The sequence below is a fragment of the Nyctereutes procyonoides genome, unplaced genomic scaffold, assembly GCF_905146905.1.
Source record: "Nyctereutes procyonoides isolate TBG_1078 unplaced genomic scaffold, NYPRO_anot_genome, whole genome shotgun sequence".
Classification (NCBI taxonomy): domain Eukaryota; kingdom Metazoa; phylum Chordata; class Mammalia; order Carnivora; family Canidae; genus Nyctereutes; species Nyctereutes procyonoides.
In genome coordinates, this window is record NW_026575020.1 from 18,027,066 (window position 1) to 18,054,034 (window position 26,969).

The 26,969-nt window shown below is 43.9% G+C and overlaps 1 protein-coding gene across 1 annotated transcript; it reads right to left on the reverse strand.

The window, feature by feature from the left end:
* Positions 1-1,865: 1,865 nt before the first annotated feature.
* Positions 1,866-26,793, reverse strand: CHCT1 (CHD1 helical C-terminal domain containing 1). Its single transcript, XM_055329611.1, has 6 exons — positions 26,721-26,793; positions 9,307-9,408; positions 8,883-9,058; positions 8,315-8,414; positions 4,482-4,677; positions 1,866-2,140 (listed from the first exon to the last, which is right to left on the reverse strand). The coding sequence occupies exons 1-6, from the start codon at positions 26,775-26,777 to the stop codon at positions 2,055-2,057; spliced, it is 717 nt and encodes a 238-aa protein (XP_055185586.1). The 5' UTR covers positions 26,778-26,793; the 3' UTR covers positions 1,866-2,054.
* Positions 26,794-26,969: the final 176 nt, after the last annotated feature.

Here is a 26,969-nt window from a genome sequence, read left to right on the forward strand (position 1 = left end):
GGACCTCCTCAGTGAAACCACTCAGGAGTAGGGAAAATCGGAGGGAACCTCCATCATCAGGGACACCCTCCACCCTGCTCACCCTTCTCTGGAAAATCCTCTGTGCTTTGTCAGGACTATCAGGGACCACTGGAGTGAGGCTGGCCCCCAAGCCTGTATTCTCATCTTGCCTCTTCTGGGGAGCAATGAGTGTGAAGAACACAGAGAGAGCTGGGGCCTTCTTTCACTCTTTAATGCTTCCCTGTACTTGTTCTTCGAATCTTGATATTCATTTTAGCACTTAATATTTGATGACACTCACTCCTGACTATGAATTGAGGGAGAGGAGGAGAGTCACACACATGCACTCTGGTGCCACCGCCTCCGGGGCAGCCCTGGGCACTGTATGCTGCAGCCTCAGGCAGAGTTCAGATTCTCCTGTGCTTTTGGAAAGTGATTGCACCTGCTTCCCCTCCTGGAGTCGACCATCATCTACATGGTCTTTCTAGCCAGAAACAATGTATTATCTTCACTTCCTCCTCCTCCTCTGCTTTTATCTCTTACATCTGTCACCAAAAACTGTCCATTTACCCTGCATAAATGTCACAAGTCCACCCCTCCCCCTGTTATGCATGTCTTCACTGCCTTTTATTTCCCTAGGGGAGCAAATATGAAAACTGAAAAGAGTTAAATGGTTGATATAGACGAGGGAAGGGGGCACCTGGGTGGCTCAGTGATGAAGCATCTGCCTTCAGCTCAGGTCATGATCCCAGGGTCCTGGGATGAAGCCCCGCATCGGCCTCCCTGCTCAGTTGGGGGCCAGCTTCTCCCTCTCCTGCTGCCTGCAGCTAGCTCTACTCTTGTTGGCGCTATCTTTATTTAAAGATAAACATCTTTAAAAAATAAATAAATAAATGAGGGAAGAAGGCCAGTGTGTGAGGCAAGAGGGATGGGGTGGAGACTGTGGTGAACTACAAAGAATATCGGTGGAACCTGAGCCACTGCTTCTCAGCCCCAGCCACGTGCTGCTGTGGGGAGGCACACCCATGGGTGGCAAGTTATTAAAAGCCAGAAATCTGTTGCTCTTTTTAATGTGAACTGTACAAAGTTAATACTGGCAACTTATTTTTTAAATAACATGTTTTAAACAATGAGTAGACCACCACAAGGGGCAAACAACACACCGGCGGTCTGAATTTAGCATGCAGCAGCCGATTTTTGACCACCGGTTTGAACCATTGTCCTAGCTACGACTATTGATGTGGTTTCTTTCTGGTCTCCAGCCTCTACCATCTCTCACTTCCATGCACTTTGCTCACAGCCTGCAGAGCATCTCCCCAGTCAAGTCACACCAGCTCCTCCCACTGCTTGACATCAACCTTGCCAGGGTCCCCCAGATTACCCAGGAGACCAAGTCCAGACAGTTGAGGCAGGCCATCAGACTCCTCTGTCACTGCCTCTAGGCCCGCTCCACTCCCCACTGTGCTCTCAGCTGGCACACATCACTCCTTTGTCATCAGCCAAGACGTCCCCGGGCACCTCTCTTCAACCCGTTGTAATGTCTATCCATGTGTGTCTCCTGCACTAGATTGTGAGGGATGGTCATTGACCCAGGTGACCACCTCTTATCTGTCTATGCTTGTGTGGGGCACCTACCGCTCAGAAGGTAGCTGGTAAATATTTTTTTGATAAATTAAAATAGGAATGAATGGGGGTGCCTGGTGGCTCAGTTAAGTGTCTGCCTTCGGCTCAGGTCTTGGGATCGAGCCCCTGCTTCTCTCTTTCACACTCCCCCTGCTTGTGTTCTCTCTCTGTCGAAAAAATAAATACAATCTTTTTTTTAAATAAAAATTTAAAAAATGAATGAATGATGATTGTTAGCCAAGTAAGGTAGAATTGTCTTAAAGGATGTTTATTTCCTGCCCCCTTTATATAACTAAGACTTGAGCATCCTTTTGACAAAGACAGTTTTCTTCTTTCCCCCCACTGGTCTCCAGCCCCCAGGATGCAGGGGTGTTGAAGATAAGTGGTCTGGGAGCCAGGACACGCTGGCCTTCTGTCCAGGCTGGCAGTTCTTATGGGCAGGTCTCCGGGGTCTCAGGGGCTTCCTTAATCCACTTTCTCTTGGGCTTTGTTTTGTGAGGAAGTTTCCTTAGAGAACCTGAAAAGGGAAGGTGAAAGAGTCCTGATAACATCACAAATCGTAAGAGAATCTCAGCCTGTGACATTTAGGGGGTGTGGTAGGGACAGAAAGGAAGAGCAACAAAATGTTATCTTCACTTGCAACATAGTCCCTTCCTCTTTCCTCACAGGAACCCTGCAGCGTAGGAAGATGGTATCACCCCCATTTACAGATGAGGGATCTCACCTAAGCACAGAGTCCACCCAGCCCAAAGCCCTAGGCAAGTTGGGGCACAGTCAGGACTAGACCACATTTCTTGACTCTGAGTCCTCCCCACACCCAGCTCAGATTTCATGCCCTACTTCCCAGGACATGCATAAAAAAAAACATCGGGAAAGTGCTAGCAGTAGCGAGGATAATGTGATGTTTATATATTCTTGTTTTTACTTATCAATATTATCTTATTTTCTATGCTATGCTTATGTTTTTAGGAACAAAATGTTATTTTAAGAATTACATAAAAACCCACCCAAGGCTTTTTCCTATTATTCCCCATCCTGCACTTCTGCAACCTGCTCTTCCATTCACCTCCAGGCCCAGACTGTGTGCTCATCACCCCTCACCTCTGTACACACCTTTCCTCTTTCCCTCCCTCCCCCCTTCTTCCCCTTCTCCTTTTCCCTTTCTTTTTTATCTTTGATCTTTTAAATTTTTAAAAAGATTTATTTATTTGAGAGAAAGAGACAGAGAGAGAGAGAGCGCGAGAGAGCATGAGCAGGGGCGGGGGGGGCGGGGGTGAGGGTGGAGAGGGATTGGGGAGAGGAAGGGGGGAGAGGAGGAGCAGAGGGAGAGGGAGAAGCAGACTCCCAATTGAGCAGAGACCCTAACATGGAGCCACCCAGGCACCCCCTTTACCCTTTATTTAAAGCCTGTCCCAGAGTAACCTCCTTTAACCAGCCTGTCCTACCCTTTGCCCTATGGCCTCGGATTGCTCGTTTGTAAAAGGGGAGTAGTAATACCCATCTCCTGTGAATGCTGCAGGGGTTAGGGTTAGGTAAATAAAGAGATACCAAGCACCTGGTATGGGGATAGGCTGGCCCCAAAGCCCAAAGCTCACTTTCTTTATCTGATTCATGAATGACTTTGGCCTGGGGTGTCTGAGTGGTTCAGTCAGTTAACCATCTGCCTTCAGCTCAGGTCATGATCCCAGGGTCCTGGGATTGAGCCCTGCGTCAGACTCTCTGCTCCATGGGGTGTCTGTTTCTCCCCCTGCCCCTCCCCCCTCACTCATGATTTCTGTCTCTCTCAAATAAATGAATAAATAAAATCTTTTTTTAAAAAGGATGGACTGGCTTTCATCCCATTGTATATTTTGCTTCCTCAATTTAAACTGTAGGCAGCAGGGCCAAGGGCCCTCACAGAGCCCAGAGGGGGTTCTGAGCCTTAGGAATTGTCTAACTCATGCCCACTGCCCCTGCCTTGTTCTCACTCCTGCTATTCCACTTGGGGTAGCTGTGACTGGTGGCAGAGGCCCAGAGAGCTGCTGACCTGCATCAGTCCAGTCAGCCTCTCAGAGGAACACCTAGGGCCAATTTAGGAACACATTTTAAGATTCTAGGCCAGTTTGCCTTCACTTCCTCCCCCAGTAGCTAAGCAAGAACAGCTAGCTAACTGTAGTCCCAGAAGCCAGATCCAGAAGAGTAAGGAGTACGTGGCTCCAATATCAGTGCACAGGAGGGGACTTCATAGGTTCCAATTTTGGCTGGGACCCCTCCCTGAAGAATCTCTGTCCCCTAACCCCACAGCCTCTATCCAGAGGGCCAAGCAGTGCAGTCATGGCAGAGACCAAGGCTGCTGGGAAGGCCATGCCATCTGACTTTCTCCGCACTGTGGAATGAACCGCTCCCTTAGCCCATATCCCACCTGACACTGAGAGTGGGCATGCTGCCACTGCTGGGACAATTCCTGAGAATCCCCACTCTTGGCTGCCAGAAACGGTCTCTGCTTCCAGTCCTACAGGAAAGTACCTTCAGTTAAGTTGAATCCTTAACTGAAAAAGGCAGGATCCAAAATGGTATGTATGGAGGCCTCGGGAGGGAAATCCTACAGAACGCTGAAAGAAACTCTAAACTCTTAACAGTTGTGGCCTTTGAGTGGTGGGTGACTTTTCCTGTCTCCTGGCTTATGCTTATCTATACATTGCAAACTTTTTATGATAAGCATACCTGCAGGGAGGGGGACAAAAAAAGAGAAAACAAAGTGCAGAGGGGGAAGGAGAAATAGAGAGGGAAATGCAGGGTAAAGATGGAAAGGGGAGCTCATCTGGCTGCACTACAGCAAGGCCCCTCCTCCAGGTGCGCCCCCAACTTAAGGGCATTACCTTTCCTGACCCGGGTCAGGGATGTGAGCTCCCCCAACAGAGAGGCCTCTCCGTGGGGAGCCTGCATCTTGGACAGCCTCTCCTTCATGCCGCTGATGTTACTGTGCAGCCCCCAGGCACTGTAGAGCTTGGGCAGGTTGTCTTCCTGGTCCGCCAGCAAGGAGCTCTCCGGGGCGTCCAAGGGGCAGACCGCCACCTGCAACGGGCCCATAACCCCATAACGTTGAGGAGAGTGTGGAGGAGAGACAGCTCCACCTTCCAGAGGCCCAGCCCTGCCCTTGTTAGGAAATTACTGTGGTTGGCTGTGCCTCACCCCTGCCTAGCCAGCGGAAGGAACCAGTCACAGATGGGGGAAGAGAAAGGACCGTGGGGGACATGCAGGCCAGGCTGCCAACTGTGTCTTCTTGGGTGGTTCCTTACTTTGATATATGTCCCCCATCTCTTTTTAAAGTTATATATAGGGCCTCTCTTATTTGATTCAAGTTTTTATTTAAATTCAATTTAGTTAACATAGTGTAATATTGGTTTCAGTTGTAAAATTTAGTGATTCATCACTTACATAAAACACCCAGTGCTCATAACAATACCTTAATACCTGACACCCATCTAACCCAGTCCCTGCTCACCTCCCCTCCAGCAACTCTCGGTTGCTATACTTGTCTATAGCTCCATAGTTAAGAGTTCTCCATAATTAAGAGTCCCTTATGGTTTGTTTCCCTCTTTTTTTCCCCCTTCTCCTATTTTCATCTGTTTTCTTAAATTCTACATGAGTGAAATCATGATATTTGTCTTTCTCTGACTTATTTTGTTTAGCATAATATACTTTAGCTCCAACCACGTCATTGCAAATGGCAAGACTTCATTATTTTTGATGGCTGAGATTGTGAGATAGATAGATATACATCATCAGTCAATGGACACTTGGGCTCTTTCCATAATTTAGCTATTGTTGATAATGCTGCTGTAAACATCGGGGTGCAGGTACCCCTTTGAATCACTGTTTGTATCATTTGGGTAAATACCCAGTAGTGCAATTGCTGGGTTGTAGGGTAGCTCTATTTTTAACTTTTTGAGGAAACTCTAAACTGTTTTCCAGAGTAGCTGCACCAGTTTGCATTCCCTTAACAGTGTTAAGAGGGTTCCCCTTTCTCCACATTCTCACCAACACCTCTTTTTTCCTGTGTTGTTAATTTTAGCCATTCTGACAGGTGTGAAGTGCCATCTCATTGTAATTTTGTATTTCCCTGATGTTGAGTGATGTTGAGCATCTTTTCATGTGTCTGTTGGCCTAGAGTTATGGTGTCTCATGTGATTGTTTGTAATGAAACAGTGGTATTTGTTTCAAAGTCCTTGGCAGCGGCACCTGGGTGGTTCAATGGTTGAACATCTGCCTTTGGCTCAGGTCATGATCCTGGGATCCTGGGATTGAGTCCTGCATCAGGCTTCCCTAGGGAGCCTGCTTTTCCCTCTGCCTGTGTCTCTGCTTCTCTCTCTGTGTCTCATTAATGAATAAGTAAAATCTTTAATAATAATAATAATAATAAAAGTCCTTGGCAAAATTAAAATTGAGAGCCTAAAAATATTTTTTGAAATTTTCCTGGCCAGTGAAATCGAGAAATCACTAAAATGACACCTCATATTCAGAAGATTCACTGAAACGATCCACCCATTCATGTTCAGAGGAAAAATCAGAGACCCAGAGCGGGGAAGGCTTTGGTTAAAGCTGCACAGCTAGAGTGGGGTGCTGTAGTTAGAGCAGGGCTTTCCTCTGAGCCAGATTACATTTGAACCCAGATCTTCCCTCCATTTGCTATGTGGTCTGGGTTATGTTACTTTAACTCTCTGCGTTTGACATCTTCATTTACACACTGTGGACACTAATTCTAATTACCATGTTGGGTTACTTTTGAAGATTACAGGAGGGAACATAAAGTGCCTGGCACATAGAAACTGTTACCTATGATTATTATTTTGAACTAGTGATCCTCAAAGTGTGCTCTGTGAACCCATGGGGGCCCCTGAAATATTTTTACCTCACTGACCCCCTGAAACGTGGGGTCTATTCAAAGTGCAAGAGAGAAACCAATGGATTCTAACGTAACCCAGTGTGAAGAGGTCATTGATAAAATCTGAGAAAGCTATATACTTTATATATGATTTCAACTGTATGACATTCTGGAAAAGGCAAAAACACTGAGACAGTAAACAGATCAATGGTTGCCAGGAGTTTGAAGGGAAAGAGTGGAGGGGTGAATGCGTCGAGCAAAGGGTTTTTAAGGCAGTGAAACTATTCTGTATAATATTGTAATGGTGGATATGTGTCATTATGCATTTGTCAAAACCTATAAGGGGCACCTGGGTGCCTCAGTTAAGTGTCTGCCTTTGGCTCAGGTCATGATCTCAGGGTCCTGGAATGGGGCCCTACATCAGGCTCCTGGCTCATCAGGGAGACTGTTCCTCCCTCTCCTCCCCATTAGTGCTCTCTCTTGCTATCTATCTCTATCAAATAAATAAATAAAATCTTTAAAAAAAAGTATAGAATGTACAACACAAAGAGTGGGCACTAATGTAAACTATGAACTTTAATAATGTGAACTTTTATAATGTGTCAATACTGGCTCACTGATGTAATAAATGTGCCTCTCTAATGTAAATGCTAATAATGGGAGCAGGAGGGGATATTAGATGAGAAATCTCTGTACTTTCTACCCATATTTTCTGTAAACATGAAACTAAAAATATTTATATATTTTAAAATTCATTGATTTGGTTTCATTTATTTATTCATGAGAGACAGAGAGAGAGAGAGGCAGAAACATAGGCAGAGGGAAAAGCAGGCTCCCTGCAAGGAGCCCCATGTGGGACTTGATCCCAGGACCCCAGGATCAGGCACTGAGCGTGAAAGCAGACGCTCAACCACTGAGCCACCTGTGTCTTCCCCATTGATTTGGTTTCAGATTCCACATTGCTACTAAGTAGCTGCCACTTGCTGAGTTTTGGTATCAAGGAAAAATATCCACGACTATCTGACAAGGCTAATAGAATTCTCCTCTCATCTCTAAATATACATCTATCTGTACAGGCTGAGTTTTTTTTTTTTTCCAATCAAATCACTGATCTTAAGAAATTGCAGAAACGATTATTTTTTACTAAGACAGACACTGAAGAAGTTTGCGAAAATGTGAAACAGTGCTACTCTTCTCGCTCACTAAATTTTGTTTTGGAAAATATAGTTATTTCTTGTAAAAATTATCTATGTTAAAATGCAATGGGCTCCTTGTTTTTATTCTTAAATGGATTAGTAAGTACATATTTGAATTTTTTCTTTAGTTTCAATTTCAATTAGGGCAAATATCAATAGATATAACCAACATAAATGCTTTTGGGCTTTTGGGGCTTCTCGATAGCTTTTAAGAGGGTGACCATGACTTGAGACCAGAATGTTTGAGAGTGACTATTTTTGAACAAAGCCAGGCCAGGCTCTGTTGATAGTCGTTGGAGTCTTCCCCAAGCTGGCTGTGCCCTTCTGCCCCGACTCTGCGATCCCCACCCATAGCTCCTCGGGAATGTCCCTGCACCTGTTACCATCAGGGTGTAGGTGTGGAGAGTGAATATGTATCAAGAACATGAAGCTAAGCCTCTGCCCTCTTCAGCCCCATTTGATCCCTGGTAAAGATAGGGGTAGTGGGGTCTTCCTGAGGCAGTGTGGAAATGAGCAGAGGGATGCTGGCGGTATCAGAGGGCCCCCTCAGCCCCAGGCCTCCCCCCATAATCCAAGAACACACCAGCCAACCCTCAGCTGGGCCCGGGAGGAGCTTTCCTGAGCGCCTCACCAGGAGCTTGGCCGTCTGGTTGTTCTTGGTGTACTTGTAGAGCCTGCGAAGCTGTTTTGCCTCCAATTCTGAGAAGAGAGAAACAAATCGCCAGAGCATCCTGCAGGGGAGAAACCACAGCTAAGGGAGGCAGAGCACAGCCCCCTTTGCCCTTCAGTATTTGTCTTGTGTTCAGGACCCACCCAGGGAGAAATGGGTCACATGCTGCTTCCTTGGATTTGGTTGGACACATGGAGAGATGGAGATTTGCTAAACCTTGAATATCCCATCCTGGTGATGGACACCCACACCACACAGCAGTTGTTCCATCAGAGGTTATTCTCCACAGGGTCAGGAGAGTTCTTTGTCCACTGTGTATGCAAGCTGCCATGAATCAGCACTGCCCTGAATAACTAAAGGACTGTTCTCTCCACCCCTTTTTCACCATGCTCACTCCAGGATCCTGACTCTTTCACATAAAGATGAAGGACTCAGAGATTTTGACTGAGGTGTGTTCTTGAATGGAAGGGCGTGCGTGGGGCATGACCCAGGAAGGGGTATAGTGGGAAGAGCAAGGAGGCCGCCCTACTTCCTCCAGTGCTTGATTTCCCAGGTTCGGCAGTAGTGCTGCAGAAAGGTGTTGATGTGGTCCCCTAGGACCACCAGGCTCTGCTTCATGTACTTTAGCTTCTTCTTCTGGGGAAGGTCCTTGGGCAGGTGCAACTTTCGCAGGAACTTCTTCAGTGGCCTTAGATATTCTTTACACTGAGGAAGCAACAAATGAAGTGAGGGACTATAGGAGAGAAGAAGAGGCAGATGGGGAGTCCCAGGTAACCAGCAGCCCTTCTGGGCCAGGAATTGTTAAGTGAGTTAGGTAAGGAGGCTCTAGTCAAGGTCTTACCCCACTTCCTTCCCAAAAGCACGACAAGTGGACAGTAGACTATGGGTGTGAGGCCTTCCAATTTCTGTCTCTGGGGGAGGGACAGGGAGGAGGGACAGAGTCCCTTACTCACAATTTTGAAGGTGTCCTGGCCCAGGCCCTTGGCATGGCATACAAGTGAGTCTCCAGTGCGGTTGGTGCTGGAGCTCTTCTCTAAGAGGTGTACATCTGTCACCTGGGAGGAGGCAGGGGGCAGTGGTCAGTCGGGGGGTCGGGGTTTAAGTGAGTGCTCCTGAGGGGCAGTGCTAGGCAACCAGTGGTCCAAATTCCAGCCAAAGCCCTTCTCCCTTTTCTCTAGGACCTCTTCCTTGGTCCAGCCCTGAGGCAAACAAGCCCTTCACAAAGAAACCCATTCCTGGGAACCCTGGATGGCGCAGCGGTTTAGCGCCTGCCTTTGGCCCAGGGCGCGATCCTGGAGACCCGGGATCGAATCCCACGTCGGGCTTCCGGAGCCTGCTTCTCCCTCTGCCTGTGTCTCTGCCTCTCTCTCTCTCTGTGTGTGACTATCATAAATAAATAAAAATTAAAAAAAAGAAACCCATTCCTGAAGATCCCTGCTTAGAAAACCTAGAATGCCCTACCCGTTTTTTTATAATAATTATAGCACAGTATAGTAGCTAATTTTGCAAAGCACTTGATAAACATGAACTCATTTTATTCTCCCACAAATTCTGCAAAGTGAGATATCCTTATCCCTGGTTACAGATAAGAACCCTTTGAGGCACCAAGAGATTTAAGGAACTCCTTGAGGGGAATGAGCAGGGAGTCATTTACTCCTTCATTCAGCAAACATTTAGTGAGTGCCCAAGTCCCAGGCCTGCCTTTAATAACCTCTAGCATCAAGCCATGGTAATGGGCACTCCGAAAAGCACATGACAGTGATGGTAATGAGAAAAAGCTTTCTGACAGCAAAAGTGGGGCCAGAAAAAAGCTAAAAATTAAGGAAGACAAAGTGACTGTGAAATAATACTTGCAGTCAGAGCACAGGATTAGACTGACACAGTAGGATTTGTACCCGACCTTTCAAAAGCCTCTCAGAAAAATAAGCATTAATTCCCTCTTGCCTGTGTTCAGGGGGAACAAGAAAGATCCAGGCCCAGATCGCTCTGGAGGTGGAGACCAGGGAAAGGGAGAGAGGTCAACGGAGAGAGTATGGAAGTTCGACTGCTCCAGGCCCCAGAGAGAGGAGGGACTCTGGCGGATCGACTCCACCAATACACCACTCACACCACACGACCATGCACGCAGACCCTAAGGCAAGTGTACACACTCATGTGCAGACACATATGAGCACTTTTGTCTCCATAACCAACAATCATTTTGCCAGGAATCTATGCCTTTGAGAAATATGTTTGAATGAGTTAACATCCTCTTGTTCTTTCTGTCTCGTGCTGACTCGTGTATATCACCATCTTTCCATCTTCTTCCCTGAGTTTCATGTTCTCTGCTTTCCAAGACCAGCCCCCCACCCAGGACTCCCCTTTCTTCTCTCGCTCACATCCTTAGCCCTACTTCACCTTTAGTGGCTTGTCCCCTTCAGCCCCTTGCCCACAGGAGGCCCCCATCTCAACAGGTGCACTGGTGGACTCCAGAATGGCACTCCTTCTGTTCCCTCAGGCTTCTGACCTACTGCTTCTGTGACCTGAGTGTCTCAGGGAGTGGGCAGGTTGGCTCCAGAACTCAGAGCAAAACCATGGCAACTGCCAACACAGAGCCTGGTTCCCCTCCCCCTCCCCAACCCTCATTCTCAGGGGTGGCCACCAGCCAACTCCTTCAACTGGGAACCCGACTGGGGAAGTGAGTAGGATGTGCTGGGTAGACACAGGACTTTGTCAGAGCTCACCGCTGGCCAGGGGGGTGGGAGTTGGCACCCCCTCTCCCAGGAGAACTGTCAGAGGCCCGTGGTGGTGAACCCTGGTAAGACCTTGGAAATAAGTCTCCTGCGTGTGCATCATCCGTGACTCCTGGGGTGCACCGCGGGGTCCCCGAGATGAGAGCCATGGTTTCTAACATTTCATTCTAGCTTGGGGACAAAGGCCTAGAAAGTGCACGGAGAAAATGGAATACAGTACGTCTCTCCTGAAACGGATCTTTTGCTCCTCTGCAGCCTCCCGGAAGTTAGTAAGCCGGTTGAGGGGTGGTAGTGTTTTTAGGAAGGGTGCAAAAAAATACAAGCTACCCTGTGTTATCTCAATTAATCCTCACAGCAGCCTTCCCTCGGTGGGTGCCAGCGGCGATCCCGTTTCACAGAAGAGGAGCCGAGACGCATCGAGGTCGGGGGACCTGCCTTAGGTCCGCGGCCACCAAGTGGGGCGCGGGGCTTTGGGTGGGATCCAGGCTGCTCTCGCCCGTCCCCCCGACGCCGTCCTCCCGGGATCTGAGGCCGGGAGAGTCGCTGCTGCCGCCGGAGTAGCCGGGAGGTTCTCGGGGCTCTCAGGGGTGCGGAGCCCCCGCCGCGACCTCGCCCCCCCACGCGGCCGCGGCGCCCGCTCGCCACCTCCCTCAGCGCGCACGGCGGGAGGTGCCTCCTCGACTCTGTCTTCTCTGCGGGGACGCTGAGCTCCGCGTCCTGGCCCTTGGCCTCGTGTCCTCCAGGCCCGCGGTCCCGGCCCCCTGCCTCCGCCGGTGCTGGGTCGGACCCGCTGGGCCCACCGAGCTGGCTGGGCTCCCCGCCGCGCCCCGCCCCGCCGCGCCCCGCCCCGCGAGGGCCTCCCTCTTGCCATCTGGCGGCGGTACCCGCTCATGACAGGGACCCTGTGGCCCGGACCTTGGGGAGCGCTGGGGTGGTGGGGGCTTCCTCCAAACTGGAAGCTCTCTCGTCTGAGCTTTACACCCGGACTATCTTGCCGCTGTTAGGAAGGAAAATTATATCGGCAAGAGTAAGGAAAAAGGGGGCTCTCTTACACACTTCTACTGGGAGCGATGCACATTGTTAAATGTACATTCCCTTGGGCCCACAAATTCTACTTCTAGGAATTGGTCCTAAGGAAGGATGATGTATTTCTTAGGACTATTACAGTGGTGAGGATTTGGAAACAATTGAAGTGTCATCTGTAGGAAAGGGTGAGTAAACTGTCGAACACCAATACTTAAAAATACTGCTCTACTGGGACGCCTGGGTGGCTCCGCGGTTGAGCGTCTGCCTTTGGCTCAGGGCGTGATTCCTGGGGCCGGAAATCGAATCCGCAACCGGCTCCCTGCAGGGAGCCTCCCCTCCCTCTGTGTCTCTCATGAATAAATAAGTAAATAAAACCTTTAAAAAAATACTGCTCTACTAAATAGCAAATAAATTTTAAAAATACTGTTGAAATACTAATTATTAAAATATTTTTTTTGCATTACTACTTTATGTCTCTACTGAATGATGTGGAAAACAAGAACCAAAACTGCATTTGTGGTATGTTTCCATTTTTGAAAGTATGTACTTATATATGCATAGAATAAAGGCTTCGGGGGATTCTTGGTGGCTCAGTGGTTTAGCGCCTGCCTTCGGCCCAGGGCATGATCCTGGAGTCCCGGGATGGAGTCCCGCATCGGGCTCCCTGTATGGAGCCTGCTTCTCACTCTGCCTGTGTCTCTGCCTCTCTCTCTGTGTCTCTCATAAATAAATAAAGTCTTAAAAAAAAAAAGAAAAAAGGCTTGAAGGGTACACTTCAAAATATAAAGGGTGATTTTTCACTTTTTTTTGCATATTGTCTGCATTTTTAAAAATAATGAATATGCTTTACATTACAGTCAGAAAAAAAAGGAGAGCTGAGTCTGTTTTTAAAAGTTACTCACAAGGAATAAATAACATCATTAAAAATGTTATATAATGATAAGTTTAAAAACACAACACAAAAGAGTATTATACTATAACTCAGATAAGTCGACATGATTATGGTCCAAGACTGGAAGAAAACAGTAGAAAAAAGGAACAAGGAGTTAAATATAGATATAGATATTATATACCTATTCCTCCCCCTGCCCCAAATAACATTTATGATTCAGAAGGAGAAACTAAGAGCTTCAAAGTTTATCTGTCCCTGCCTGCTCCCTCATCCCACTCCACTTCTCCTTTTCCCTCCCAGAGCCTCCAACAAGTTCTAGACTCCAGATGCCTGCCCTATTCCCATAATGGTTTTATTATCAACCATAGGGAGTAGCCTGAAGAGACAATTGAGCCTACCAGCAGCTAGGAATGACTCAACACTCAACATTAAAACAAAAATCCATTGCCTTTGGGAGACATTCTTCTAAATCCAATTGGTTAGCATAAAGTGACAGGGTAGGGCAAGTCAACTCATTGAACTGAGTTATTCTTCCAATATTTAATTAAAAAAAAAAACCTCTATGTGCCATGTACCTCAGGCAGGTGCATTGGAGAAGGTGAGGTTGAGGATGTTAATTTGTTGACCCTCCACTATGAAGGTTGGTATATTCCTTGATGGTATGGGCCAGTTTCATAATGATCATGTCTCACCCCTACCCTCTAGTGACCAAAATCTTGTTGTATGCCCTAAATTCAGTGGACAGGGAAAATGACTCTTGGCATCTACTGCCTACACTTCCCCTCATAGACTTGAAGATCTCTTTCCATATCTCTCTCTGGGTTTAAGAGTGACTCAGACTTTTTATTCCCCTAAAGAACTCTCTCTCTATCCCTTTCTTTAATAAGAAATCCAAGAGTATCTTAGCATTGCCAAAAGAAACCTCTTGATCTTGCTCTGAATTATCCAATTAGAATTGTATCAAGTCTCCAAGAAAAGGAGGGCCATTCAAATTCCTACCATAGCTGAAGTGCTGGGTCTGGAGGAAATGTGACAGTTCCCAGCTGAGGGCCAAGGTATCCCTAATCTAAGGCCAGGAGGGACTCTTATCACTACCCAAGACAGAGTCTCTTAACATGAGGTCCACTGATAGGCCTGAGGGAGTCAATAAACCCTTTGAAACTCTTAACTAGCAAGTTCTATGTGGAGAATCATAGTCTTCATCGGGTGATCAGAGAGGTCTGTAGCCCTAAAGAGGTTAAGAATCAATTATCTAAGAGGTCTAACCTACTTCTTAGCAGTAGTTTTCAGGTGGGTCTTTACATCTGAGCTCATGGAAGCTCTCAAATGGAGGTAATGTGAAAAATGCCAGAAACACAGTTGATCTAGAGAGAAACAGGATAAAGGAAGAAGACAAGGGGGTTTTTAAGTCTTTCTAACCATATTTCAGACCTGACTCAAGAAACCAGTGACTGAGGAGAAGGCCAGTGAGATCCTTGCTTTGTCCAGTAAAGCTGAAGTATTGCACCCCCTGCCAGCAGCCTGCGCCCTTCCCTCACCAGTAGGAAGGAAGCTCCTCCTGCACTAATCTGAGGGTAAGAGCCTGTCAGGATGGAGCCTACTGGCGTGACACCTTTCCCTCTCACCTTGGCAGGATATAGTACCTCTCTGTATGCTGATCAGGAGCGTCTCTTCATCTCTCTCCTCTCAAAATATTTCTCAAAAATAGTTGGTTCCTTTTTCTTCACTCTTATCTGCTGTTTACTATAGTTTTCCATTTATGGAGCCCTAGTTTAATTTTACTTTGGGTTTTTTTGTTTTGTTTTGGTTGTGGTTTTTTTGTAGCAGTGTTTTAATTGGGGCTTTATGTGCTTTAAAAATATCAGGATATCAAAATAACACCACAGAATGGCAAACATAACTTCAGAGCATTTTTTTTTAAGATTTTATTTATTTATTCATGAGAGACACACAGAGAGAGGCAGAGACAGAAGCAGGTTCCCTGCGGGGAGCCTGATGCGGGACTCAATCCCAGGACCCTGGGATCAAGATCTGAGCCTAAGGCAGCTGCTCAACCACTGAGCCACCCAGGTGCCTCTGATTGTGTAAGTTGATGGAGGTAATTAAATTGAGTGTGGTGATCATTTCAGCATATATACATACATCAAATCATTATGTTGTACACCTTAAATTAATACAATGTTGTATGTTAATTAAAATTTTTTTTAAATTTTAAATTCTTCAGGTGAAAGGGCCCATCAGGGCTCAGCGGTTAAGCATCTGCCTTTGGCCCAGGGTGTAGTCCTGGAGTCCCAGGATTGAGTCCCACATCAGGCTCCCTGCATGGAGCTTGCTTCTCTCTCTGCCTATGTCTCTGCCTCTCTCTCTGAGTGTCACTCATGAATAAATAAATAAAATCTTAAAAAATAAAAATAAATAAAACAAACAAACAAAAAAACAGAAAGGGCCCATCAGTGTGCCTGACACATAAGAAGTGTCTGGCTAGTATTTACCTTTCACTGTAGACCATGAGCTCCTTGAGGACAGAATCCTGCTCAAATTAGCTTTCTATCCTCCAAATCTCTATTGCAGGAGCTCAATAAATGTTTGTTGAGTAAGTGAATGAATGGATGGCTGTTCCCATGATAAATGGAGAAAATGTTATCTTAACAGTGAGCATCAGAATTACTTTTAGGAAAGGAAACAACTTCACTAGCTGAGGGCATAAGGTAAGATCTGAGGCCAAGGCAGGAGCCTTACTACGAAAAAGAGGTAGTGAAGCTGCTTTGAAAGAGAAAATGAGAAGAATTTGGCCTTTGGTTTTGCTTTTGACCTAGAAAAGATGTCAGAAGCCAGAGGAAGAGAGAGGGGAGCACTACAGAGATAAGATGATGAGAAGTTGAGTCACCATGGGATGAGGTGGAGGCTCAGTAGCTGGGTATGACACTTCCAGTGAGGCATGCCTGGGGAAGAGTGGCCCACAGGATGAATATGGGTTGTATCCGTTTTCCATAAGGTATGAGATGCAACATTTCATTAGGACCCTCTGTGTCTACCCTACTCAACAGCTTTAGATTTGTGTCTGTTTTAGAATGAGATGAAGCAAAGAGAAGCCAGGCTATCCTATTTTGGGCCCAGGCTGCCAGTGAGAGATAAGGAGCAGCAACAAGATATGGTACAGAGGCAAAAATGGGGCAAAGGGAAGAAACACGATCAGAAATGACCACTGTGATGACATCAGTTCCTGGGAATTTGTAGAGAAAACTGGAGACTCACTTTAGACTTCCATGGTTTATAGATTGGTGACCCAAACCAATTTCCTCTAGATGTTAAAAAGCTAGGAGTCTTAGTTGCCAATGGATTACATTCAATTATGTTGAAATTTATATAGCTATGTAATATTCCACTGCTTAACCAGTGGATATTAATATAATACACTTTGGCTTATTCCTATAGTTCAGAGACTATATTCCTCTAGTTCCTATATACTTTGAGAAGAGTTTTGTCTTTTTCGACTCCTGCTGGAATTAGGAATGTTCTGGATAAATCCATAAAATCTAAGGCCCTTATACAATTACCCTACTCTCTTACAAAATGTTTTGTGATGTCCAACAAAAGTTGAGCTATCTAAAGGAGAGAGTAGGGATCCCTGGGTGGCGCAGCGGTTTGGCGCCTGCCTTTGGCCCAGGGCGCGATCCTGGAGACCCGAGATCGAATCCCACGTCGGGCTCCCGGTGCATGGAGCCTGCTTCTCCCTCTGCCTGTGTCTCTGCCTCTCTCTCTGTATGACTATCGTAAATTAAAAAAAAAAAATTATAAAGGAGAGAGTAGGGCAGGCCCGGTGGCGCAGCGGTTTAGCGCCGCCTGCAGCCTGGGGTTTGATCCTGGGGACCCTGGATCGAGTCCCACATCAGGCTCCCTGCATGGAGCCTGCTTCTCCCTCTGCCTGTGCCTCTGCCTCTCTCTCCCTCTCTGTGTTTCTATGAATAAATAAATAAAATCTTTAAAAAAAAAATAAAGGAGAGAGTAGGGAAATGGAATGGCAGTAACAGATAGTGGAGAAGCCTGCATTAACCTAGTGATGAAGGTTAACATTACCAATGATGTCATGTGAGTATCATGTACTCCCATATATGATGTGTTATGAGAATAAGACTTCAGGGGTACCTGGGTGGTTCAGTTGGTTAAACATCCGACTCTTGATTTCGGTTCAGGTTATGATCTTCGGTCATGAGATTGAGTCCCAGGTCGATAGGGCTCTGCGCTCAGAATCTCCTTCAGATTCTGTCCCTCTCCCTCCTCCTCTGCCCCTCTCCCCGTTCATACTCTCTTTCTCTCTAAAATAAACAAATAAAATCCTTAAAAAAGAAAAAGAAGAGGGATCCCTGGGTAGCACAGTGGTTTAGCGCCTGCCTTTGGCCCAGGGCATGATCCTGGAGACCAGGGATCAAGTCCCAGGTCGGGCTCCCTGAATGGAGCCTGCTTCTCCCTCTGCCTCTCTCATTCTCTCTCTCTCTCTCTGTGTGTGTGTGTCTATCATGAATAAATATATAAATAAATAAATAAAAGAAGAGAACTTCATCTCTGCAATATTATTGTTGTTTTTTAAGATTTTTATTTTAAGTAATCTCTACACCCAACACTGGGCTCAAACTCATAACCCTGAGATCGAGTTGCATGCTCTACCTACTGAGCCAAACAGGTGCCCCCATCTCTGCTGTATTCTTAAAAAAAAAAAAAATTATCCCAATCTAATAATAAGAAAAAATCAGACAAAGTCAGATTGGGAGAATTCTACAAGATATCTGGCCAGAACTCCTCAAGATTGACCAGGTCATAAAAATAGGGAAAGACTAAGAAACTCTCACAGACTAGAGGAGACTGGGGCGACATGACACCTAAATGTAATGTGGTACTCTCAGTTGGATCCTGGAATAAAAAATTAACTTTATTGGATCCAAAGCAAAACTGGAATTTAGATAATATACTAATGTCAATTTTTTTAGTTTTGACAAAAGTAGCATGGGAATATGTTAACAATAGTGGAAGTTGAGTAAGGCGTATACAGGAACTTTTTATATAATCTTTACAACTTGTCTGTAATTCTGAAAGTATTTCCAAGTAAAAAGTTTATTTTAAAAAATCCGAGGGCCCCTGGGTGGCTCAGTCAATTGGGTTTCTGCCTTCAGCTCGGGTTGTGGTTCTGGGGTGCTGGAATCGAGCCCCACTTTGAGCTCCCTGCTCAGCAGAGAGCCTGCTTCTCCCTCTCCCTCTGTTACTCCCCTTACTTGTGTTCTCACTCTCTCTGTAAAGAAAATAAATAAAATCTTAAAAAAAATAAAAATTACATCTGAATTACATGGCCTTTGGTCTGACCCAGGGAACCCACATATTCTTATGTTTAGCTTTTCTGTTTAAGGGAATATAATTACATGGCTTATTTGTGCCACCTGACAGAGTACATTTCAAGGAATCTTCATTTATTCACCTCAGGAAAGAAACAAAAACACCTTTTCTCTAGGTTCTGCTAGCCTACAAAAAAAGAGACACATTCACATTCCAGGAACCTGGTACCAGGAAAGACATTCTCCATTAGGCTGTTTTGGTAGGATCAAACCTGACTTCCTTTTCAGGTCTGCCCTCTGGGATAATTATTCATGGATGCTTCATTTATGCAATAGTAATATATAGAGATCAAGTGCACCTCTGTGCAGAACTCTGTCCTGAATACTTACATAAGAAAGGAAAACACATACAACTGAAGTGATAGCACTAAGATTATTGTCAACCTGGTAAGTGTTTTCTGGGCAGCCAATAAGCCTATGATGGCCATGAATGAATTTGTTAAATGACCGGCTTGTACATTCTAAACTGGGACTCCTACTAGTGATTATTCTCTGTTTGTCTGGGGATTGTGGCACTGGCTAAAAAGACCAGTTTTCTATTTAAGTGTCTTTTTCAAACTGGAAACATGAGAAGATTGTTTCTCGGCAGCCACTATTTTTAGAGTATGTGCTCCGGGAGCACAATAGTGGTGCTTCAAGGGAGCTAATCTCAGTCTCTTTTGAGGCAGATGTGCATCATTCTACAATTTCTCTAAATAAGTCCAAGTCACACTTACAGATACCTTTGGCATGCTACGTAACACAAAGACCATTGAAAAGCTGTGTTTCCGCATGGCCAAAACCCCTTCTCAGAAAGGGATCTTTTCCAGACCAGCTTTTTAAGGAAATGAGATGTGGAGGAAGGTAGGCTAAAGTAGGAAGTTATAGTGCCTTCTCATAGGCATCTGGGCAAAGGGAGACCTAAAAGGTCTTCTCTCAACCCCCAAAAGTTAATATAAACATCAACTTAAGACTTGTCCCTGGAATTAAAAATATCAAAAGACTAATGCTCAGGACCTATGTTGTATGCATCACCTTGAAAAAACTTTTTACTTAGAAATAACTTCAAGTTTACAGAAAAGTTGTTAAAAAACCAAAACACAACAAAGAATACTTGTACACACTCAGATTCATTTCTTAATGTTTTAATCAAGTTGCTTTATCATAGCACTCTCCCTCTTTCCCATTCTGTCTCTCTACACACACACACACATTACACATATATGTACATACAACATATATAGTCTAGAAATGTGTGTATTGTGTGTGTAAAAACTTTTTTTACCTGAACCATTTAAAAGTAAGTTTCAGGGGTGCCTGAATAGCTTAGTAAGGTAAGCGTGTGCCATTGGCTCACATCATGATTCCAGGGTCCTGGGATCAAGCCCCTTGTCAGGCTCTCTGGTCTGAGGGGAGTCTGTTTCTCCCCCTCTTGTGTGCTCCCTCTCTCTGTCTGTTAGATAAATGAATAAAATTTTTTAAAAATAAGTTTAAAAAAAATGTAAGTTTCAATCATCATGGTCCCTTCCCCCTAAGTAACCCTGGTGAATACTTACTAAGGAACAAGTATTCAAGTCAAGAGATACTCTATTTGAGGGTGCCTGGCTGGTTCAGCTGATGGAGCATGAGACTCTTGATCTCAGGGTTGTGAGTTTGAGCCCCACGTTGGGTGTAGATTACTTAAAAAAATAAAATCTTAGAGAGAGAGAGAGAGAGAGAGATACTATATTTGATGAAACACACCCAAAGAGCCTCATTCACACCTGGATCAGATCTCAGTGATGAGATCCTACAGTCCAGGCTTGAACCTGATATCATAATGCAGATTTGGGAGAAGGGGGTGAATGTATATTGCATACAAGAGAAATAGAAGTCCTTGTGACCGGAGGGCAGGCTGTGGGATAGCCATTCCCTTGAGCCTAGGCAGAACTTTGTGACCACATCAATGACTAGAGTGCAGCAGAAATCACATTGTGTTACATCAACGCTAGGTCATAAAAGGTGACACAACTTAAGCTGATTACTCCCTCCCCCGACTCCATGAATGTATGCAGACACTGCACACCTTGGGAACCTAGCCACAGTGTTATGAAGGAAGAGGAAGCAGATTACATGTGTAGTTGTTTCAGCCCACAGTTCCAGCTGAGGTCTCAGCCAACAACAGGCGCCAATTGTCAAGTATGTGAGTGAGTGAGCCTTCAGAGGATTCCACTCCCTAGCTTTCAAGCTGTTGCTGTTGACTGGATGGAGCAGAGGTTAGCTATCTTTGCTGAATCTTGCCCAAATGGCAGATTCATAAGCAAGATATGTTCTATGCCACTAAGTTTTGGGAGTAATTTCTTGTGCAGCAATAAAAATCAGAAACACATGCAATGGCACAGGTACACTCACATGTAGAAACAAATATGTATGTACTAGCATGTAATTACACTTAGTGATCTAAGTCCTTCAGAATAATGTAAAAGTTTGAGATCAATGAGGGATGGAGTATTGAAGATGGAGAAAATCCTTATATTAATGTTTGCATAATGCAAGATTGGGTGCAGTTAATAAATGCACACAGCGACCTATAATTAGAATTTAAGCCTGCCCACCTTTGTTTTTGTTCCATATCCACAGAAACTAGAAGATTTAGGCTAATTTAGCACTGTATTTTGGAAAGGTTGCCCATGAGTCTGGATGTGGTCTGAGCTACTAAAGAAGAGAATTTTTCTGAGTGGGGGAAATTGAACCCTTTCCCTGTGGAATTTCTGGGGACAATCTTAGTATCTATTGGGTACTCCCTCAAACTTTGGCATTAATTAATTAGGATGTCAGTATTACTTACTAAAGTACACAAAAATATGTGGGCCTAAACAATCTCTCTTGAGTGACATCCAGCCTGAAGTTCATGCACAGGTAGAAATCTAACTTCAACTATTAATTATCATACTTTAACCTAATTCAATTCATTCTTTTAGAACAAATTTTAAGGGTGCCTATTGTCCCCAGAACCTCCTGACAAGTATTGTCTATTGAGAGATCAAAGAGATCATAACAGAATAGTAATCTGATGTAAAACAACCAAGCTCTTAAAATCTACCTGAAACCATTCCTCAAATTCTTATAATTCTCACCAAGTGTTAGAAGTGAGAATTATTGGGCAGCCGGGTGGTTCAGCAGCGGTTTAGCACCGCCTTCAGCCCAGGTTGTGACCCAGCAGACCTGGGAGACCCGGGAACCCCGGGATGGAGTCCCACATCAGGCTTCCTGTGAGGAGCCAGCTTCTCCCTCTGCCTGGGTCTCTGCCTCTCTATCTCTGTGTCTCTTATGAGTAAATGAATAAAATATTTTTTAAAAAGAAGTGAAAATTATTATTTTGCTAGTTAATCATGCATTTTGATTTTTCAGTTGTGTTAGTAGCTAGCTTTTTGTTCGTATAAAGGGCATTTCTGATGAGGCAGAGCTGTTTATCTTTTGAGTTCTACTCTGTTCCTTTATTCACACTTTTTTTCTCTCCTAGAATGCTCGTTCCTCTTTTTTTTTTTTTTAAAGTTTTATTTGTTTTAGAGGGGGATGGGCAGAGGGAGAGGAGAAGGATCATGCTGGCCCAAGGTGGCACTCAGTCCCAGGTCCCTGAAATCCTGACCCTGAGATCACGACTGAAACCAAGAGTTGGCCACTCACCTGACTGAGCTACCCAGGCACCTCTCACTCTGCACTCTTCTTTGCTTTCCTACCTTACTGGTTTCACCTTCTCAGTCTTTTTTGCTATTTCCCACTTCTGAACTTTTAATGTTGGAAGCCCCAGTTACCTTGGAGATCTCATCCAGTCTCATGACTTCTAATATCATGAATCTCTAATGACTCCTCAATTTATATCTCCAGCCAGAACCATTTCTCACTTCAGACAAATATTTAACTCTTTATTCAACATCTTTGCTTGGATGTCTAATAGGCATTTCAAAAGTAAAAGTTCCAAAGCTGAGCTCCTGAACTTGCCCCACAAACCTGCCCCTCCTAGTATCTTCTACATCTCAGTGAATAGCAACTCTAGTCTCCAAGTTACTTAAGCCACCAACTTGGAAGTGGTTATTCTATGACACATTCTGATTCAGTCTATCAATAAATCCTGTTGGCTCTACCTTCCAAATATTATCTTGGACTCAACTTCTCACCCCTTAACCCTCCCTGCCTGGAAATCTGCAGTAGCCTAACTGGTCTCCCCATCTTTACCCTTCCTTCCTTCCTTCCTTCCTTCCTTCCTTCCTTCCTTCCTTCCTTCCTTCCTTCCCTTCTTTTTTCTTTTTAAGTAAAATCCATGCTGCTCAATGTGGGGCTCAAACTCACAACCTGGAGATCAAGAGTCCATATGCTCTTCCAGTTGAGCCAGCCAGACACCCCTCTGTCTCTACCCTTTCATCTCTTTTCTCACTCCAGTTCATTTTCAACATATCAGAGAGATCCATTTAAAGTGTGTGACAGATCTCTTCTCTATGCAAAATCCCACAATGGCATCCCATTTTCTAAATAGTAAAAGCCAAAGTCTTCCTGGAGGATGTGCCTCTAAGCAGTTCCCTCAGTGTTCAGTCACACTTGCTCCTTACTGATTCTTATACCTGCCAGGATGCTCTTGCCTCGTTGCCTAGGATATCCACAAGGTTTACTCCCTTGTCTCCTTTAGGTTTTGGCTTAAATATCACCTTTGGCTCCTCTCTGACTATTCTATTTTAAATAGCAACCTTCATCTTCATGCTATTTAAATAGCAACACTTCCTATCTCCTTTCTCTGAAGTTTTTCTCCACAGAACTTGTTACCAATGCACTTACCGTTATTTTACTTATTTTGTCTTTCTTTTTCCACTAAAATGTAAGTTTAATAAGACCAGGATTTTTTCTTCCTTTCTTTCTTTTTTAAAGATTTTTTTTACTTATTCACAAGAGACAGACAGTGAGAGAGGCAGAGACACAGGCAGAGCAAGAATCAGGCTCCCCACTAGGAGCCCAATGTGGGACTAGATCCCAGACTCCGGGATCAGGCCCTACCCCGAAAGGCAGACGCTCAATTACTGAGCCACCCAGGCATCCCTGACCAGGAATTTTTCTTTGTTTAATTCCATATCTTCAGTACCTAGGACAATGCCTGCTATATACTAGGCACTTTGCACTTGTTGAAAGAGTGAATGAATGGCTGATTTCTTACTTTGTCTTCAAGACTCCCATCCCCCAAGTCTTCCCTCCCTCCCCCATTCCTTTATTTTGGACTCTCCCTATTTTCAGTTCCTATAATATACTATATTTGTCTTGATCATAGTACTTCCTAGAGCTTTAAAAAGAATCCTTTTTGTATACCTTAGGGTTTAGCACAGTCCCTTGCACACAGAAAATGATTAAATTTTAAAATGAATTATTTGCAACATTTATACCAAATACAGGGCAGTGAGAAGATGTTAGATAGACCTGAGTGAGAAACTTCTCAACTTCCTCTGTTTTTATATGAATTTCCTTCCTTTTTCAAAGAAACCCAGATTTGATTCCGCCCCCACCCCTAGCATGCCAGTAGGTGAATATAATTGCCGAAAAACTTTTGGCCAAATGCTATTTTATAGCTTTCAAATCCTTTTGGAGGAAAATATTGGGATTTTTAAAAATCTTAACTGTTGCATCAGGACCAACCAAGCAAAAAATTTTATCTAAATCTTGATCACAACCCACATACTGCATATCTAGCTTCACCTACTAACTGCTTTGAAGACTAATGATTTACCCTACTCTAATGATTTACTCCCACTGTGAATTGTCAGAGTTTTTGAATTATACCACAATCACTAGCTATTAAATACCTACATGTGGGCAGGTACCTCTCTGTATCGGAATTTTTAACACATATTTTTTGAGCAGTTTTAGGTTCACAGTAAAATTGAGCAGAAAGTACAGTTTCCCATATAACCCCTGTCCCCACACATGCATAGCTCCTCCCATCAAAATAATATTAATCAAATGGAAGCCTGGAGTGAAGAAAGGGAGGACAATTAGACAAATAGCAAACTGGTAGTTCAGTAAAGGGTGGAAAACAGAATAGAAGCATTTATTAATAGCCAGGTGAGAAAAAAACTCAGCCTGAACCTAAAAATAAAAAGATTTGAGCTGGCAAGAGAATGTACATTTCAAGAGATAATAAGATAATAGGATTTAAGAACTGGAAAAAGCCTGATTGAATTTAAATCCTCATCTACTAGACAAAGAAATCAAGGTCTAAGGTATACAGCTAGAGTTGGCATTTCTCAAACGTCTAACAAAGCATATTAGCTGGACTTCAGATGACTTGATAAAGCTATTTATACTCTAGAAAGTGAAGTAAGGCATAGCTTATCTGTTCAGACCTGGATTCTGTATTATTCTGTGTTTTGACTGCTGATTAGAATTCAATTAATGTACTTCTTCTTAAGCTTGGAGTTTCTATTTTGATGGAAAAGACTGGCCTAAGAGTAGAATGCAGTTGCCATATTAGAAGGAATAAGATCAGATGAGGACAAAAGAGAAGCTGCTTGATTTTTCAGGAGCTGACAACAACAACAACTACTGTGAAACTGTCCACAATACCCATTCCCTAACCTTTGTAAACTATTAATTTCAAAGAGACATAAATACAACTTCATTGCAGTTGGGATGGAGGAGGGCAATTTGGAGTATTATAAAAGAGTGAACGTTTTACTCATAGGTTCAATGTAGTAGAAATGGTTTGCCAAGCTTGGATTGTGGTAAGACAAAAAAAGATTTTCTGAAGTAGATCTAAGTTAAAGGCCCTCACTTTGAATGTGTTACTTCTTTGCCATTCTTAGTTTTAGCTTATGTATCTTGTGAGTCAGAAGCTCTTAGGGAATGGGCCCTGTTGAAATTTTGCCAATTTTAGGCACCTTTTAAGTAATGATAAACAGCAATGAGAAGCATCTTTATTTTTTTAAAGATTTATTTATTTGAGAGAGAAAGCACAGGAACGGGGGGGGGGCGGTTTGAGGGGAAGGAGAAACAGGCTCCCCATCTGAGCAGGAAGCCCCACAACTCAGGCAGCTGAGAACGCTGAACCATCTGAGCCATCCAGGCACCTGAGAAATATCTTTAAATGCAGATGAGAGAATAAAATTTCTTTGGTCATTTTTTAAAAAACATTTATTCATGAGAGACACAGGGAGAGAGAGAGAGGCAGAGACACAGGTGGAGGGAGGAACAGGCTCCATGCAGGGAGCCGGATGTGGGACTCGATCCCTGGGGACTCTAGGACCACACCCTGGGCCAAAGGCAGACACTAAACCACTGAGCCACCTAGGGATCCCCTCTATAGTCATTCCTAAAATATTTTGTCCAGGTTTAAAATGAAAATGAATTTTTGTCTAGAAAACCAGGGATTCAGTTCTGTGTTGGTAGGATTTGTGATAGGTAGAGCGTAATGACAAAGATCAGTTTAAAAAGATATTAATGTGGGGTGCCTGGGTGGTTCAGTAAGTTAAGCGTCCCCTTCTGCTCAGGTCATGATTCTCAGGGCCCGGGATCGAGCCTTCAGTTGTTGGGCTCCCTGCTTCTTCTTCTGCCCCTGTCCCTGCTCATGCCCCCTCTTCTCCCCTTTCTCTCTCTCAGATAAATAAAATCTTTAAAAAAATGGATATAATGTTAGGAAGGTGAGAGGAAATTGGCTCTCTCAGATACTCTTGATTAGAATGTAAGTTGGTCCAAATCTTTAGGCTAATAATTTGGCAACATCTACTATTAATACTTAAAAGGTACATACTCTTAGACTTTGCAATTCAGCTTCTGAAAATTCCATCTACAGATACACTCACATTTGTGAAAATGATATATGTGTTAGGATGTTAATTGCAACAATGTTTGTAATATTGAAATCCTTGAAGCAATCTAATGTTCATCAACTGGTGATTGGTTACTTATACATTAAATACACAAAATTGGCACATTATGTTAAAAAGAATAAGGTAGATCTATAAACTGATATGAAAAGCAATTTGAGTGAAAAAGAAACTGCAGATCAGTATATAGACTATGAAAAAAAAGGTGTGTAGTGGGTATAGTTACAGAAAATTGGAATGATATACATCTCCAGGGAATGAGACAGGGTGAAATAGAAAGTGTGACCTTTTACTTTATATACGCTTTTTTTTTTTTTACTTTTGGAAAATCTTTTTTTTTTTAAAAACATAGAATATATACTATTTTCATTAAAACTAAAATGGTAAAGTTATATTTTAATTTAATCTAAAATACATGTATTTTAAAAATACAACACAGTAACCACATCCTCATATTGTGTCATTACAAGGCAAGAAATATATAATACTGGGGGAAAAAAACAAATTTCTTACCGTATAGTCATGTTTCATACACTGTTGGCCCCATTTTGTGGCAGTCAAGTTATACATAAATTAGGTGCTGTTGCATAGCTTCTTTATTGTATTGACCTCCCTGCCTATGACCTAAGCTTCTTTAACAAGTCCTAAAATGACTCTATCCTATGTTATTTCTTTGGGAGTACAAACTGAGGAACATTGTCATTTAGGTTGCTCAACTGGAAGTAGAAATTACATGGCAATCTCCCATGCTTTAAATTTTCA